Source organism: Parasteatoda tepidariorum, chromosome 5 (genome assembly GCF_043381705.1).
Source record: "Parasteatoda tepidariorum isolate YZ-2023 chromosome 5, CAS_Ptep_4.0, whole genome shotgun sequence".
NCBI lineage: Eukaryota > Metazoa > Arthropoda > Arachnida > Araneae > Theridiidae > Parasteatoda > Parasteatoda tepidariorum.
In genome coordinates, this window is record NC_092208.1 from 6,507,984 (window position 1) to 6,524,579 (window position 16,596).

A 16,596-nucleotide genomic window follows, 5' to 3' on the forward strand; every position below is an offset into this window, starting at 1 on the left:
CGTTTGTATTTAAGTGAAAATTAATATATTCTACACGCACACAAAATTGAAAAACATGTAACTTTCAAAAAGTGTCCACACTTTTGGCCACCACTGTATATATAACAGCCATATACCCCGTAGCAGAATTTTATTGAGATTTCTGCGGCAAACCTCCCTAGCATTAATATCTTTCTGCAAGATCCTTTTAATAATAACAAATATATATGCAAAAAGGAAAATCAAAATTTTTTACTTCATAATTCTCAAATGAGAATTTAAAAATCACGAGCATTTATTTCCCCTCCACCAATATAGTTTTGGCGAGGAAAAAAATTCTTTCAAAAATTTCTGCAGAAAATAAAACTATTTACTTCATTATTCTTAAATGATTAAATAATATTCTTAGATAATTTGAGCAATAGGGAATTAAAACAAATTAGATTTTTTTCAAATCAACCATCATGAGGTGCATTTTCAAAATTCTTCTACTATTCTTAATTGTTTCTTAGTGTTGTTATTTGGATGTTCGAGTTAAGCATGCTAGGGAACTAAACACTGGGGGTTCCGCTTCGGCTGACCACCTGACCGGAACATCTGCTCCTGCACCCCAGAGCCCAAGGTCAAGAAAACTGAGATGGGCACAGTAGGCCTTGGCCCTCAAGGGCTGTCGCGCCGCTGAGTTTAGTTTAGTTTATTATTTATAAGAAAACATACTTTGAAACAAATTATGAGTTTCAATGATGACTAAATTAGATTTGTTAATATTTCTGAGGCTGAAGCAAGAGTGTACTTAAAATAGATTTAAGTATTGTTACATTTAATTTTTGGTATTTTCTAAAAACTTTGTGGTGGGATTTGTTTTACAGAACATCGAATTTCCTTTTTCTATATTTAAATCTTTGTTTTTAATTTTGAATTTAATTGTTCTTTTCTTTTTGGCTGCACTCTGATAATTTTTATAACAGTCAATCATGCAAATGGCAGATCAGTGTCAATTTTTCGTACTTCCATGATTTCTGTTTCTGAAGAACATTTATTTTAAGTAATGCAGTTTTTTTTTCATTTTTTATTTCTTATATATTGTATATATTGATCCTCAAAAAGGGCAGGAAATTTGAACCAGCATTGAAAAAAAAAATACAATTAAAAGCAACTGCAGAAATTAGATTGATGCATAGAAAAAAAAGAATTTATTTTTTAGTTTTGGGACAATTTTAAAAATAAAATTATAGCAAAGAAAACATAGATGAGGAGAAGGGAGTAGAAAGTTTAACAGACTAGTTTAATTATTCCTCAGCTAAAAATTGGAACTTGAACAATTGGTCAGACGATATTCTGTAAGGAAGTTTCATTGATCACCCCATATTTTAATGAAAAATAATAAATAAATAAAAACGTTTTTAAAGCAAACAATAGGTTTGTTATTTCGGAAAATTTTTGTTAAGGTTTTTTTTTGTATAAATCCACAGTGATCACATAAGTATCAAGCGAAGCTTGGGCGAAATAATTTCCCGTGTAGGCCACACAATATGGCAATTCAACTTTTAAATACAATAGACCGCAGTTTATTTGCTGAAAATTATTGTAGTTAAGTTTTTGCAATGTAATTCCAAAACGTTTTCTTCAATAAGGAAACAAATTGGATTGATTTTACACAATCCCTGAATATAAGCACATGTGTTAAAGATAATGGAATTCAAAATACAGTACAGAACCCGTTATCCGGAAATCAGAAAAACGGGAAAAGCAAAAAACCGGAACGAAATTTGATAAATTCTCCCGCTATTTTTTTTAAAAATGTTTTATTCCTCATAAGATTTTAGGATTTTTCTTTCTTTTTTGAAAGATGTTTACCTTACCATCATTTTGGAAATAATCATTAGTGTACTCCATCATTTTTTCTTCTTTTTAAGATTATTTCCACAAAAAAAAATTTTTTTTGTTGAGTTTAACAATAAAAAAACGGCTTTTTGTAGCAATTCAGAAAACCGGAAAAATCAGTTAACCGGAATAGCGATGGTCCTGATCGTTCCGGATAATCGGTTCCCTACTGTATATTAAAGTCGTAATATTTTACACATTTTAAAGCAATACATTTTGTTTACAATAAAAGTTTTCAGAAATTTTAATTTAGTTAAACCAAAAATTTTGCCAGGGCGGCCTAAATTTACCCTGAACCTCGTTCATGTAATCAGCCTTTGAAAACATTACTTAAGCAGATTTACGAGTTAGTTGCTGTAGTGTGCAGAAAATGTGTAATGTGTACACTACAAAAATACAATTCCAAAACACTAGTATATAAGACATGTTAACTCTATTCTATTATGGGAGGTACCTTTTCATAGATGAAGGTTGACATTGTCTATAACTTCTCTCCCCACAAATGCTATAAAATCTTGATTATTGATGCAACATTTTATGCAAAATAGTTTTTATTTAATAGAGAGAGAAAATTGCATGGTCTGTGAGTTATTTCATTACTACGAAGAGAAACATATATTTCATAATCAAGGCATATTTTATTAATTACAAAAAATAGCAGAAGAAAAAATACCTCATAACAAGATGAAAAGTGGACTGCAAATATTCCTTGAGGATAGTTGCCAATCATCTAAAATAGCAACAAATAAGTCAATTGATAGCAACAAAAAAATAATTATCAACATTATTCTGCGCACATTACGTTGTATTTTTTAAAAACAGTGATTAAACCATTTATAATTAACCCTTAGACGACTAAAGGTGTATAGATGCGTCCAGGGAAAACCACTGGTGGGCCTATAGGGTTCACATGAGCATTAAATAGCATAAGCTATAAGTATAGGCTATGGATGCAAATGAATGCTAAGTAAAGGCTCTGGCTGTTTCAGGGTGCGTAATCAGATTTTTCAACAAAAAATAAGCACTTTTTAAGTACTCAAAAATATTTTTAATCACTTTCCAAAAATATAATTATAATTAGGATCTGTGCAGTAATAAAAATTATTTTTTTCTATCATGTAAAATTCTTAATTTCTAAACATAATATATAAAATTCAAAAACTTTACATAATCATGATAAAATAACTAGTTTCTGATAAATAATGCAGAGAAAATTGCTAAAATAATGCATTTTTTGTAATTTAGAGACAATCATTATAGTTAAGAAAAAATCACTTCTTAAAACATAGAAAATTAAGCACTTTTTACAAACTCCAAATAAAAAAAGCACCTTTAAAGCACTTTTAAAAAACGTATAACAAAAATAACCATTTTAAGCACTTTTTAAAAATGCTATGCACCCTGTGTTTACATCAATCTCAAGTGTCTGTTCAGAATTACTTTCTCTCGTATTCGTCCAACACTCGCAGAACTCTCACATCGTGTTGCTCAGCAACAAGAAAAATTAATCCTAGCTATTCACTAGCTAAACATATTAAGGTCTGAAAGCTTTTGACGATTAATTGGCAGCTTTATCCAGTTTAAACCATCAATTCAAAACTTCCTTTTTGACATAGTTTTGTATAAATCTCAAAAACCAAAAATTTTGGATTAGAAAAGAATTATTGGCTATTATAAATAAGAAATAATTTTAAATAAAGATACAAATAAAATTACAAATGATCAATCATGTTCTTTAATCATTTTGACATTAAAGCCACTTTTTGTTTCGACAGTAATTTTCAAAAATCCAAAATTTTGGAAGTAGGAAATCATAATCCATTTTAATTATAAGATAATATAAAAATATGTAAAATTGAAATTTATCCAATCTGTCAATTTTTTTTTAAATATTGAAAATAAAAATACAAAAACAATCATCTTATAAAAAAAAAGAAACAATTAACCATCTTGTTCATTGTGTGTAAATTTAATTTTCATTTTTTTCCCTCATTTTTCCCATAGCATGAGATTATTAAACACTAGTTTCAAACCTTTCTGTATTCAAAGTTTACTTTCCCATTTTAATTGAATCAGACCGAAATTTGAGAATATTCTTTTGATTGATGCATGGCCTAGAATTTAGATGTACCAAAAGTATTATAAACTAAACTCAGTGCTGTGACTGCCCGTGGAGGGCCATAGCATACAGTGCATATCCCGGTTTTCTTAATTTCGAGCTAACACAGAACCTCCAATGTTTAGTCCCCAAGCATGCTTCGTAATCATTTTATCAACCCACTGAAGAGAGGAAAAGTTGAGTCAACCTTGCCCAGTTTAAGGATAAAAAAAATAATAAGCTGCTATAATTTTTAATTGAAAGAATAAATGTTTACCTTAATCAGGTTATTTCTCACAATTCCAGATACAAGATTGCCTCCTTTAACTAAAGGAGAGTCAAATGAAAATGGATATTTGTCATCCAATAAATGGTTCGTTGGGTTGTCCTTAAAATTATGCAATGGAAAATCATCCAAAAGGTCTGCTTTTGAAGTGAATGTGATATCATGATCACGGATCTTGTGAGATGATGATGTAGGAGTGTTAGTTGATTCTGTGAGACCTGAAAGTTAAATGTAAACAAAGTAAATTTTTTGTAAAGATTTTACAGTGCTGCTATGTGTTTTTTAACCTTTCTTTTTAAATTTTCATCGCCTTGTAGATAGTTCAACTTTCATCAATAGAATTTTCTGAGCTTTACCAGTCAACATTTTAAAATAAAATTTAAAATGAAGTATAAATTTCTCATAACTTTAGCGTTATTTTGACAATGCTGGTATTATTTACTGTATTTTTTAGTATGAAATTGATTTAAGCAAATATTAAAAAATGAAAACAATTTTTAAAACCAAATTTGAAAAAAAAAAAAAAAAAAACAATTTAAATAAAAATTTAATTTAATTTAAATAAAAATAAAAAACAAGAAAATTGTAAAGATATGTAAGCAAACAGAAAATTCTAAAGATATGTATGTATGTTAGCAAAAACAAAATTTCATCAGGGGACACAGTGTCTGCTAACACACTCCATTACGGGACCTCGGAGCGTCAGTTTTTGGTTTAACCACTGACTACAGAAAGGCTCCAGTGTGTTAGTAGACAGTGTGCCCCCTGATGAAGTACTGTTTTTGCAAATATACATATCTTGAGAATTTCGCTTTTGCTTGTTTTTGATTTCTAACTTTTTAGTTCAATAATTGCATTTTTTTAACATACCTTTCCGATCTTCCGTTTCTGTTGTAAGGTGTCACAAACTATTTAACTTTTATAAATTTACATTGAAAATGCTTTACAAGCCACAAGTTTAAAATAAAAGTTGAAAGAGATTTTTTAATAAATAAATCATACAACAAAAAAATAACTATTTTAACAAAAAGTTTTTACACGCAAACATGCTACAGCAGTTTTGAAAAAAATAAAGTTATATAACTAATAAAGTTATATAACTGAAGTTATATAAAGTTATATATATTAAAGTTATATAACTTGTAATAACTTATCGCAATAACAAAACTTGAAACAGGTTTTCAAAATTATGAATTAAACTGATATAAAAATTACAAATTAAAATATTAATTTTTAAAAAAAATCTTTTATAATAAACATTTTTAGTAAATTTAGTTCATATTATAAGATTCTTAGTTCATACAAAATAGCACTACTTGTTAAAATCTTAATTGGAATAATTTCTTATTAAGAGTCAACCTAAAGATAAGATATTCTTTTGAAAATTGGAATTTTCATTTTAATAATTTTAATTAAAAGAATTTCTTAATTATGAGTGCAACTAAATCAATTTGTGAAAGATCCCTTAATTAACCATTTAAAAAATTTCTAAATATACTAAACCGTTAATTGTAAAATAACCTAATCATTTGTATAATTTAGAATAACCTAAATAAAGAGAATTCTAACTTTTGAAATAACTTATCTACATTATACAATACTTGATTTCATCTTCTGAAAATGGTAAATAGAAATATGACCCCCAATTCACAATTAAAAATTTTTAATTAATATTATTCAAGAGTCACAAAAAGTTGAAAACAAATCTGGTAGAGTAGAAAAAAATCTTCACTTACTTCAACACATTACGGTCCCTCAGTTTAGCATTCTAGTTTTTGCAGACTTATTAATTTTATGATGGAAAAATTACAATTTTGCAGATCCACAAAAAAAGGGACATTAAAAGTGGCTTATTGAAAAATGGTGAAATAAATTATTAAAATTCAGGATGACATGGAATGAATTATCCACAAAAAAAGGTGGAAAATAAATAATTAAATCACTTTGAGTAAATTGTTTCTCCTTACATTAAAAGTTTTTTCCCCCTGAATAAAGTAAACATTTTATTAATAAAAATTGGTACATAAAATTATGAATTTTAAGCATAATTGCCTAATTTTTATAATTAACAGCACTAAAATTTCAAATTATAAAACTTGTGCAGTATATTTTTAATCTTTAACTAAAATATTTTTTTTTAATTACATTAAAACTCTAATTTATTACTCCCTTTAAATGTTCCAATATTTTCTTTATTTAAAGAGAAATAAAACTTAGTAATCAAGTAAAATATATTATATAAATAATAAAAATACAAGAGACTACATTACTTTTAAGACCTTCAAGCTGTAAAGGTTCTTCAAACTTATTTTCTTTTTCTTTCAGGACTTTTTGTGCATAACTATCTTGTATCATTCCTGCAATTAAAAAGAATAAATTACTGCGACTATTGCTTGCTGTATTTAATTCAAAACAATCACAAGAGAACTTCATTAACGAAACAAAAAAAATTTTAATTTTACAACAAAGGAAATGTTAGATATTTTTTTAAAAAGTAATTTCATTAAATTAAGATAGATAAAATTAAATAATATTTGCAGAAAAGAAAACTAAATTCTTTACTTCATTATTTTTCTTTTTTCTCAAATGAGAATAGAAAAATCACGAGCATTTTTTTTTTCATCCAATGCATGAGAAAGGCATCTTTTGAATATAATTCTGAAGAAAAGATAAAATCTTTCTGAAGAAAAGAAAACCAAAAGTTTTTACTTCCAAAAGGAAAAATCCTTCTGCAAGAACTCAGTAACGTTCAGCAACAATTTTGCCACAATTCTGGAATGGGGTGCTTAATTAATACTATACAAATGAAAACTATTTTAAAATGTTCTATTTTAACAGCAAAAACTTATCAAAATGATAACTTACTATTAATGAGAAAATTATCTGAAGGTGCATTGGTGCTTCGCTTGTTTTCTGAAAAAGAACATTATCAGGATAATCTGGTAATTTCGGGATGATCTGAATTGCATTGTCAAGAAATTATGATTAAAAATAAAATATTTAATAACAATTATAAAATTCTGTTATTTATGAAAATTTTGGCTGGGAAAAAATATTTTACTTTTTACATTTAGAAATTTTATAGATATCGTGGTGTAGCTAAATCTTTCAACAAAAAATAAGCACCTTTTAAGTACACTTTAAGAACTCAAAATATATTTTTAAGCACTATGTACATTAACAAAATGCAAAATAATTTTTAAAGACTTTACATGATCAGGATAAAATAACTAGTTTCTGATAAAGAACTCTTTTTCGTGATTACATTAGCCATTATAAAAAGATAAAGCGGTTTTTCTGTTCGATTTCAGAGGGTGGGAAATGAAGCCTGAAGTTGAGAATATCTTGCAAAATGCAGCAGAGTTGCACATTAGAGTGCAAGAATCTCACCGAACCCAGCTCAGTAGATGCACATGCAGACTCGCAAGTATTTCATCAAACGTGCAAAATGATTGGTGTTTTCATACGCTACAGACCGACGGTACGCCGAAATAGATTGTGGTTGAATGAATTGTTAAAACGGTGAATAGAACAATGTGAAAAGCACACTTTTGCATAATACGTGGTGAAAATCGACATGGTAAAGAAAAAAAATCTCATTTTTGAAAAGGGAAAATTAAGCTCTTTCTAAATACATCCACTAAAAAAAGTACCTTTAAGAGCTTTTAAAAAACGAAAATCAAAAATAAACATCTTTAAAAACTCTACGCACCATGCAATATAAATTCCTGATATAAAATGTTATTATTTCGGCTTTACTTGCAAATAAAATTTAAGAAAAAAATACCATTTTTGTTAATATCACAATCAAAAAAGTCAGGAGGCTTTGGATTTAGTGTTGATGATTCAAGATGTGATGGTTGTGAATGATTCCTTGTTGGCTGATTACTTGTATCTGAAGAATACAAAAAAAAAACTAATTGTCACAAAATGTAGTCCACTAAAAGATTGTAATAGAAAAATCAACAAGGCACATTAAAAAAATCTGAATTTGAAGCAGAACATCAATTTCAACGCAAACCTCAAAACCTGAGGCTTTGCGCTTTATGGAATTTTGTGTCATATAGATCATCATTCCAATTTAACCTTACCTACTAAATTGACAATATTAGTGTGGGACAGAACAATCTTAAAATAATATTTAGTTACAAATTCTTAAAAATACAAAATATACACTTAAGTATTTATTTACAAGAAGAAAAAAAAATTCAAATTTTTGAAGCATTAGAACTAGCTAAAAAAAAATTTTTTTTTATATAAATTTTAGTTCGGATAGTTTTTAAATTTTCGCTTTTTAGCAATATTTAAATAAATAATGTAAAAAGATAGTTCTTCTTAGTGTCTTTATGGAGAATGGTGGCTTATAGAATTGCCTTTTACTACATTTCTCTTGTGTAGTACTATAAATCAAGCTGTATTTTATAGTTTCAGTTGGCAAGAACTGTTTTACTATTTTGAAACCAATTGCACAGTAGACATTCTGCAAATGAAAGAAACTGGAGGGAAAAAAATCATTAACAGCTTGAAAATATTTGGAAAAAGACTATCTCAAAAAAGCCTAAATCCCACTTTCCCAATTTTGTGAGCTAACATTAAATAATTATTAATATAGAAAAATATCATTTTAAAAAAAATTTATAACCTGCCAGAAAAGTTTATCTATTTATTATTTAATAAAAGCTAATAAAATCATAAAATTCCAGGCACAAGGTAAAAATCTAGAGATACTAAAAAATGCTAACATTCTTATAAATATATTTATTAAAGTATTGAAAAGAAATGCTATGATAAATGCAAAAATATATGAGAACTCTGTTCTGAGCTCCCTTTAGGGGAAATATATATATATATATATATATATATANTAGCCACGGATTTGCCCGAAATGGATTTGCACATGGTAAAAATTGTATAAATTAACAAAGAAACTTATTAGTAAATAATTTTAACTATTCTTTTATATATATATATATATATATATCTTTTTTTTTATGGTCAACAAAGCAAAACATAAAACAGAGTTCTAAATCAATTTCAGAAAAAAAATTCCCTGACTTTTCCATGGTATACCAGGCAAATTTCAATGAAAATCGAGACCATATTTTCATCCAACTTTGATTCTTTTATTTGTAATGTGAAATGTTAAGATTTTCTGGGTAAAAAAAATATATATAATTTAATGAGGAAGGGAACATTTCAGTTTGATTAAAATGTGAAATTTTTACAGCTAATAATTGTAACAGATGTTAGAATTTTTTAACTCGAATCTCAATAACTGAGTACTGTTACTGACAACTTTAAGACTGGTTATTCTTCAAATATGATATAGGGGAATACTCCAGGTTTTTGTAAAAAAAAAATTGCAACTTTCCCTGATTATTCTTTGATTTTTGGAGTTAAAATAAAATTCCCTGATAATTCCAGGTTTTCCCTATTCTCCTTGACCCGTGGGGATCTTTTGGGGTTGGCGAACATTAGTTAACTATGCAAATGAACAGGCATAAAAGAAAATAATTAGTAGCTAAAACTGTGAAAAATTGCAAAACAATTAATACATGAATTAACAATATATAATTCCTTGGATAAAATTATGTTATTTTAATTTTATTTGCAATCAAAAGTGAAAATATACCATTTTTCTTAAAATCACTATCAAAAAAAATCAAGGGCCGCTTTATTGAGTGTTGATAATTCAGCACGATACGCTGGTGAATATACAATAAAAGAACTATTTAAAAATTTTTAAAAATATTTAGACGTTTTCTTTTAATAGACTTTTATTAAAATATAAGATTTAGAGTACAACTATGCAGTATTTGAATAGATCAATTTACAGTACCATTGCTAATTTACTGAATTTCAAACAAGTAAAACTTTAATTAATTGCTTCATATATTTCAATTTTTTAACTTAATAATACAATATTCAGAAAACTTATCAAAAAAATTTTTAAAAAATGTAAAAAAAAAATTTTTTCCACCCGCGTAGAAATTGTTTCGAAAACGTCATAATTTTTTATATTCCAAAAAAAAGTTTTAAGATCTTGTTTCTTAAGCTACTCTCCATAAACGAAACGTACTTAAATACATTCTACTGGGACGTCAGCGTCACAGCAGCTCTTTTTTGAAAAATTCTTTTTGTCCTAATCACAGCAGAGCCCTCTATTAACATAAATTAAAATGGTTAGTTAGTGCTGTGGATATGAAGAGTTGGCACACTATACAGTTTATTGTTTGCATTGCTATAAGCACTCCACTGTCAGAGACTCTATTATATATTTATTTATTTATGTACATCTTCTATCTATGATTGTAAATAGGATTCTAAAGTTAAGAGAGTCTCACTTTATTACAATAAAAATTATTTAATGAAGATAGCATTATGTGAATTCTGTCATGAAATAAAAAATATTAAAAAAAAACAATGCTTCAAAATATTCATAATTGAGATTTTTATATATCAAGCAGTTTTGTACTATAATCTACTTACTACAATTTTTTTCTTCAAAAAGGAATTTTATTTAATCAGTTTTTTGAAATATTAAAGTATTGAAAAAAAATTCTATGATACATGCAAAAATATATGAGAACTGTGTTCTAATCTCCCTTTAGGAGGAATGTTTTTTTTTTTCCTTCTTTAATTGTTAACATGGCAAAACATTAAAGACTGCATAGTAATCTTTTGGGGTTGGCAAGCATTAGTTAACTAAATAAAAGAATAGACATAAAAGAAAATAATTAGTAGTTTAAACAGTGAAAAAATGCAAAACAATTAGTGCATGAATTAATAATATACAATTCCTCACATAAAATTTCGTTATTCTTAAATTTATTTGCAATCAAAAGTGAAAATATACCATTTTTCTTAAAATCACGATCAAAAAAATCAGGAGCTGCTTTATTTAGTGTTGATGATTCAGCATGAGATGCTAGTGAATGATTCTTTGAAGGCTGATTATTTATGGGCTGATTATTCTTTGAAGGCTGAATATTCTTTGAAGGCTGATCTGAAAAAATATAAAAAAGTAACTGTTACAAAAGGTAGAACACTAAAAGATCGAAAATATTATCTTATAAAGAATAAACGCAAAGATTGAAAGATTTAATTTAAATATGTTTACTTACAACCATACCTACATGGTTGCCACAGAAAAAAATGAACAAAATAGTTGCTTAAATAGTTAGCCTAAAGCATGAAAATAGTTGCCTAAATAAGAGCAAAAAAATTTCGATAATATGACTAAAATTTTATTAAAAGACTTAATTGTCATATAGCAAGATCCATTTAGTCAAGTTGGTGGCAAAAAGGATGATTTTTATATAAACTTTAGTGTTTTGGCACTAAATTTTTATTTAAAAAAAAATAAAAAATACTTTTAATTACTAAAATTTATTCAAAATCATACTTTTTCATTAAAAAAACTTACCTTTTCCTTTTTCATTAAAAAAACTTAATGAAAAAAATTCCCCTTTTATCAATAATTGATTCAGTAAATATATATATATACATATTGTGAAAAGTGATTACTTAAATTTGACAATTCATGCATTGAAACTGTTACTTACAACCATATTTATCGTATTAAAAATTGGGTTTTTTAAAAATCATGCAGAATTTCGTAGCAATAACTGTTGAAAAGGCGATCGAGAAACAAAATTGACTTATAATGAAATCTGTGCAAATTGAGCGCATTAAAAAGTTATAACTCAAACTTGCAATTCAAAATTTTAATAATTTTTTATTTTTTAAGAAAAAAAAATTCATTGTGTACAGAAGCTCAGGCGGGGCGCAGGTTGTCAACCCAATTTATGCTAAAGAAAACATCTCTAGGAGAACAGAAAAGTTTCCCAATAGTCTCCTTTTCCTGAAAATAGTTGCTTTTTCAGACTTTTTAGGCAAAAAAAGTTGCCACAGTCGCCTTACGCCAAAAATAGTAGCAAATAGTCGCATTTTAGTCACCTGTGGCAACCCTGTACCTAACTAAAATTCAGACAAGACGGCATCTAAGTACGAAATGATGCATCTGAAATTGAGGGAATGTAAATCACAAGATTCGATTTAAAAATCGTGAGAATACGAAAGTTTAATTTTAAAATCACGTGAATACAAATCAGAATTTTTTTTGAAATTGCATGAATACGGAAGAACATTTCAAATTCAAACCCTATCTTGTTTTCTCTGTAATTTTTTTAAATCAAGTTTGTTTTTGTTATTTAGAGAATAATATGAACAAGTAAGGGTATCTAATTATGTGATTATTACTTGTGTTATGAGTAAAGAATTTTAAATCAAAATCATTATTCATTAAATTCAAAAAAGAAAGTGGTTGTGCTCATACAAATCAATTAAGTTCATGAATATAATCTGAAAAAGCTGCAATTTCCTAACTTTCGTAAACAAAAGGAGAACAATGACCCCTGTGACAGAATTTTTTTTGAGCTTTCTGCAACAATTCTAACAAAAAATAAGCACTTTTCAAGCACTCAAAAAATATCATAAATAGGCAGGGTTGGAAAGTTTTTGACAATTGACGGTTTTATCTTGTTTTAACTGTCATGTCAACAAAAAAAACTTTGACATTGTTTTTGACAATTCTCAAAAATCTTGAAATTTTGAATAATGTAAAACGAAAGGCCTTTTCATACACTACGGACTGACAATACGCCGAAATAGATTGGGGTTGAATTAATTGTGAAAATGTTGAATAGAACAATGTGAACTGTGTCTTTTTTCAGAATTCAAAGGGAAAATCAACATACCGTATATTCCGGCGCATAACGCGCACCCGTAATTTCTAATAACTCTTTTTACATTTTTAGATATACTCTTCGTATAACGCGCATGAAAATTTGGATTGTACATGTGCAATATCTCGTCTAGTATCTATAGAAAACCAAAAAGACTTTTAGTGTGGGACATGTTTAGGTCCCACCTTACAGATAATGCAAAAAAATTGTTGAATGAATGTAACACCGATATGGCAGTTATTACGGGCGGATTGACACCATTAGTTCAGCCATTGGACGTCTGCTTTTAAAGCCAATTTAAAAAAACAGTGGAACACTTGGATGTTGGAGGGCGAGAAAACCTTTACGAAAGGAGGACATATGCGTCATGCAAGTTTGGAAACAGTGTGCGAATGGATATTAAAAGCATGGGATGAAATTAAGCCTGAGATGGTTAGAAAATCATTAAAAAAATGCAGCATTTCAAATAATCTGGACGGATCAGAAGATGACTGTTTATTTATGGATGAGGGTAACACAGATGATGAAGACGAAACAGATTGTGATGACGTGCCTGAAGAAATAACCGAAGACGAATATAATGAACTATTTATGTAATAACGAAAATCAATAAAGTATGTAGGTATGTTATTTCTTTAAAATAAAAGTATTTTTCTATATTTAAATTTTTTTAATCTATAATTTTTTATATTCGGTGTACCCGTAAATTCCAATGTTATTTTTTTGCATTAAAAGTGTGCGTTATACGCCGGAATATACGGTAGTAAAAATCTCATTTTGAAAAAGAGTAAATTAAGCACTTTTTAAAAACACCCAATGGAAAAAGCACCTTTAAGGGCTTTTAAAAAAACGAAAATAAGCACCTTTAAGCACTTTTTTAAAATGCTACGCAACCTGTAATACCTTTCTGAAAATAATTTTTAATAGTAACACACATTATAATTTCAAGTAACAGAAATGTTTCCTGTCCACAAAAAAAAAAAAAAAATAAGAAAAAAGTTTTTAGGTACAGAATAGAACAGTATATAATTTTTTAATTATAAATGAAAGATTTTTTTTTCTTAATATACATATTCTGATATTATTAGCAATATTCTCTTCTAAAAAAAAAAAAAATTTGTGTAGTTAACTTTTTTATATTTTATCTATTTGGAAATTACTTTTTATAACATCATCAATTAATCATTGTGGAATATTTTTTATTCTCAAAGAAAAGTAAAAACAAATTGTGAGCGTTTCTTCCATCTCTGAAAAGCATGAAAGGCTTTTTTTGAAAATAATTCTGCAAAAAAAGGAAAGAAAAAAAAAAGCTTTGCAGAAAGAAAAAAACATTTCTAAAAATTCTGCAGATTAAAAAATCAAACTTTTTTGCTTCCCAAATAAAGAATCTTTCTGCAAGAACTCTGCTACAATGTTGCTGTGTCACCAAAATTCTGCCACGAGGGTGATGACTGTTGCTTGAATTTTGAAATTAAATATTCCTTTATTTTATTTATCTTATTGATTTACAAAATTTCATATTCATCTCTTTTTAGTTTATTAGTACAAATTCTTAAGTATACATTTCACAGCAAATTCTGAGCCCATTGCATAAATAAAACTTTCATATGAAAATTGACATATTCTGAACATAATTTCCATATTATGGCAACCCTCTATATTTTGGAGATCTGAAATACGAATCCATTGAAAAAACAGCATGTTTATTCAGAGAAAGTATGTTTTTGTGTCCGATTTCATAAATAAAAATATCATCTGTACTAATTAATTAGCATATTTGAAATTACTCCCTCAAAACATTAAGATCGAGTCCTAGAACATGAAGATCCGATCATTAGATCAAATGTTATTCAGAGTGGACTGTTTATTTTACTGTGCACAGTACATATCTGCAATAATAAAATAAATAGCATAATTTTTAATAGAAATAATATCTAATTTTTATAAAATAATTTTTAAATCTAAAAGGAATTCAAACACCTAAATCATAATTAAAATATTACCATATAAATTTCAGGTACTTTTCCGTTAGTCAGACGAAAGCTAAAAATCGCCAAATAACGTAGAATTTCACCAAATTTCTTACAACCATAAAGGGAATGCTAATTTGGGCCACGTGCTCTATTCTCTGAACTCCATTGGCTTTGCTTGAGAAAATTCTCAAGGACATCGTATTCTGGAAAAACCAATTATTATAAGCATTATTTTCGGGTTTTTGTTTACTATTAATAAATATTCGCTTTGCTTTTGACTTTTATTTTGTTGAATGTTTTGTCACTCGCTTTGCTTGGCGACTTGGCTCGTGTTTGGATCACAATTAGCGACATTTGCGCCCGACTAACAGAAAAGCACCAAATTTCAATTACAAACAAAGCTATTACCTGTACAGACAGAGTCTTGTTTCACAGCAGCAGTGTGAGCATGGTGGCTTAATTGTGAGTTACTTGCAACTAGATGTATAATAATATTGTTGTTTTTATTCCTCGCATTGATACCAGGCACGGTTTCTAGACATTCTTCTAGGGTGGAAAAGCCCCATTCCCGAAAATGAAATTGTCTCTTATAATGAACACAAAATAAATCCAGAAACTCGTTGAGCTTTATTCCATTTGGATAGTTATTCAACATTTGAATGACGTATCGGTCCAACCCCTGCGGAAGTTCTTTTTTTATAAACCTCGGAGGCATTTCGTAAGACCTGTTACTTGCTCTGGTGGAACCGTAGTTAGATGCATAGGACGGTGCAGAGCTGTAAGCATTAGAGACTTTGTTCGGCGCTCTGTATCTAGTTTTATGCTTGGACGCTTTTTGCTTGACAACCATTTTCTGAATATGTTTAATACTTTCGTCCGCAACTCCGAATAGGTGAAAATCACCAGGTACGGGAGAAGGAAAAACTCTAACTGCATCTGGCATAGCCTTTAAAAATGAATGTTCATCCTTATATCCAAATTCTTGAAAAGGCAAGTTTCTTCCGATCATGCCACGGTACTCCTTCCTGAATTCGGATAAAGAAGTACCTTTCTGGTATGATATAAGTAAACTTCGTATTTCCTTCTTAACATCTTCAAATTTAGCAGCTGCCATGTCTGTTGAAATTAAAAATAAAAAATAAATTTTGTAAACATGTTATACATATTCACTAAAATACATCGAAGTCAATGGTAGGATTAAATGATGTGCACATATGGGTTTTAATAACTTCCCAAACGTTTGGAAGACCCAGTGGCTGAATTTATTCGGCCTTTCTGCGACATACCTCTCTATTACTAATATCTTTCTGCAGGATACTTAAAAATAACAAGGATAACATGTTACTAATTTAAAGTAACAGAAACAGGGTTGCCACAGAAAAAAAATGAACAAAAGAGTTGCGTACAGTAGCCTAGAGCATGAAAATAGTAGTCAAAAACTAGGAAAATAGTTGCCGAAATAAGAACAAAAATTATCAAAAATATGAAAATTTTGTTAGTGTCATATACCATGATCCATTCAGTCAAGTTGATGGCAAATATGATAATTTTTATATAAACGTAAATGCTTATATATATGAAAAGTGATTACTCAAATTCGAAATTCATGCATCGTAATATCGTATTAAA

The 16,596-nt window shown here is 28.1% G+C and overlaps 1 protein-coding gene across 4 annotated transcripts in view; it reads right to left on the reverse strand.

Moving 5' to 3' along the window:
- Positions 1–16,596, reverse strand: part of LOC107441192 (tudor domain-containing protein 5) — a 97,190-nt gene that overhangs the window by 79,161 nt on the left and 1,433 nt on the right. For 2 of the 4 annotated variants that reach the window (XM_016054396.4, XM_043046448.2), the window contains exons 2-8: positions 15,376–16,083; positions 11,104–11,253; positions 8,035–8,142; positions 7,113–7,160; positions 6,518–6,604; positions 4,239–4,465; positions 2,537–2,593 (exon numbers count right to left, since the gene is read on the reverse strand). In XM_016054396.4, coding sequence (XP_015909882.2) covers positions 2,537–2,593; positions 4,239–4,465; positions 6,518–6,604; positions 7,113–7,160; positions 8,035–8,142; positions 11,104–11,253; positions 15,376–16,081 — 1,383 coding nt within the window. In that variant the 5' untranslated portion in view covers positions 16,082–16,083. The remainder of the gene's footprint in view (positions 1–2,536; positions 2,594–4,238; positions 4,466–6,517; positions 6,605–7,112; positions 7,161–8,034; positions 8,143–11,103; positions 11,254–15,375; positions 16,084–16,596) is intronic. The other 2 variants (XM_043046447.2, XM_071180949.1) reach the window with 2 other exon arrangements.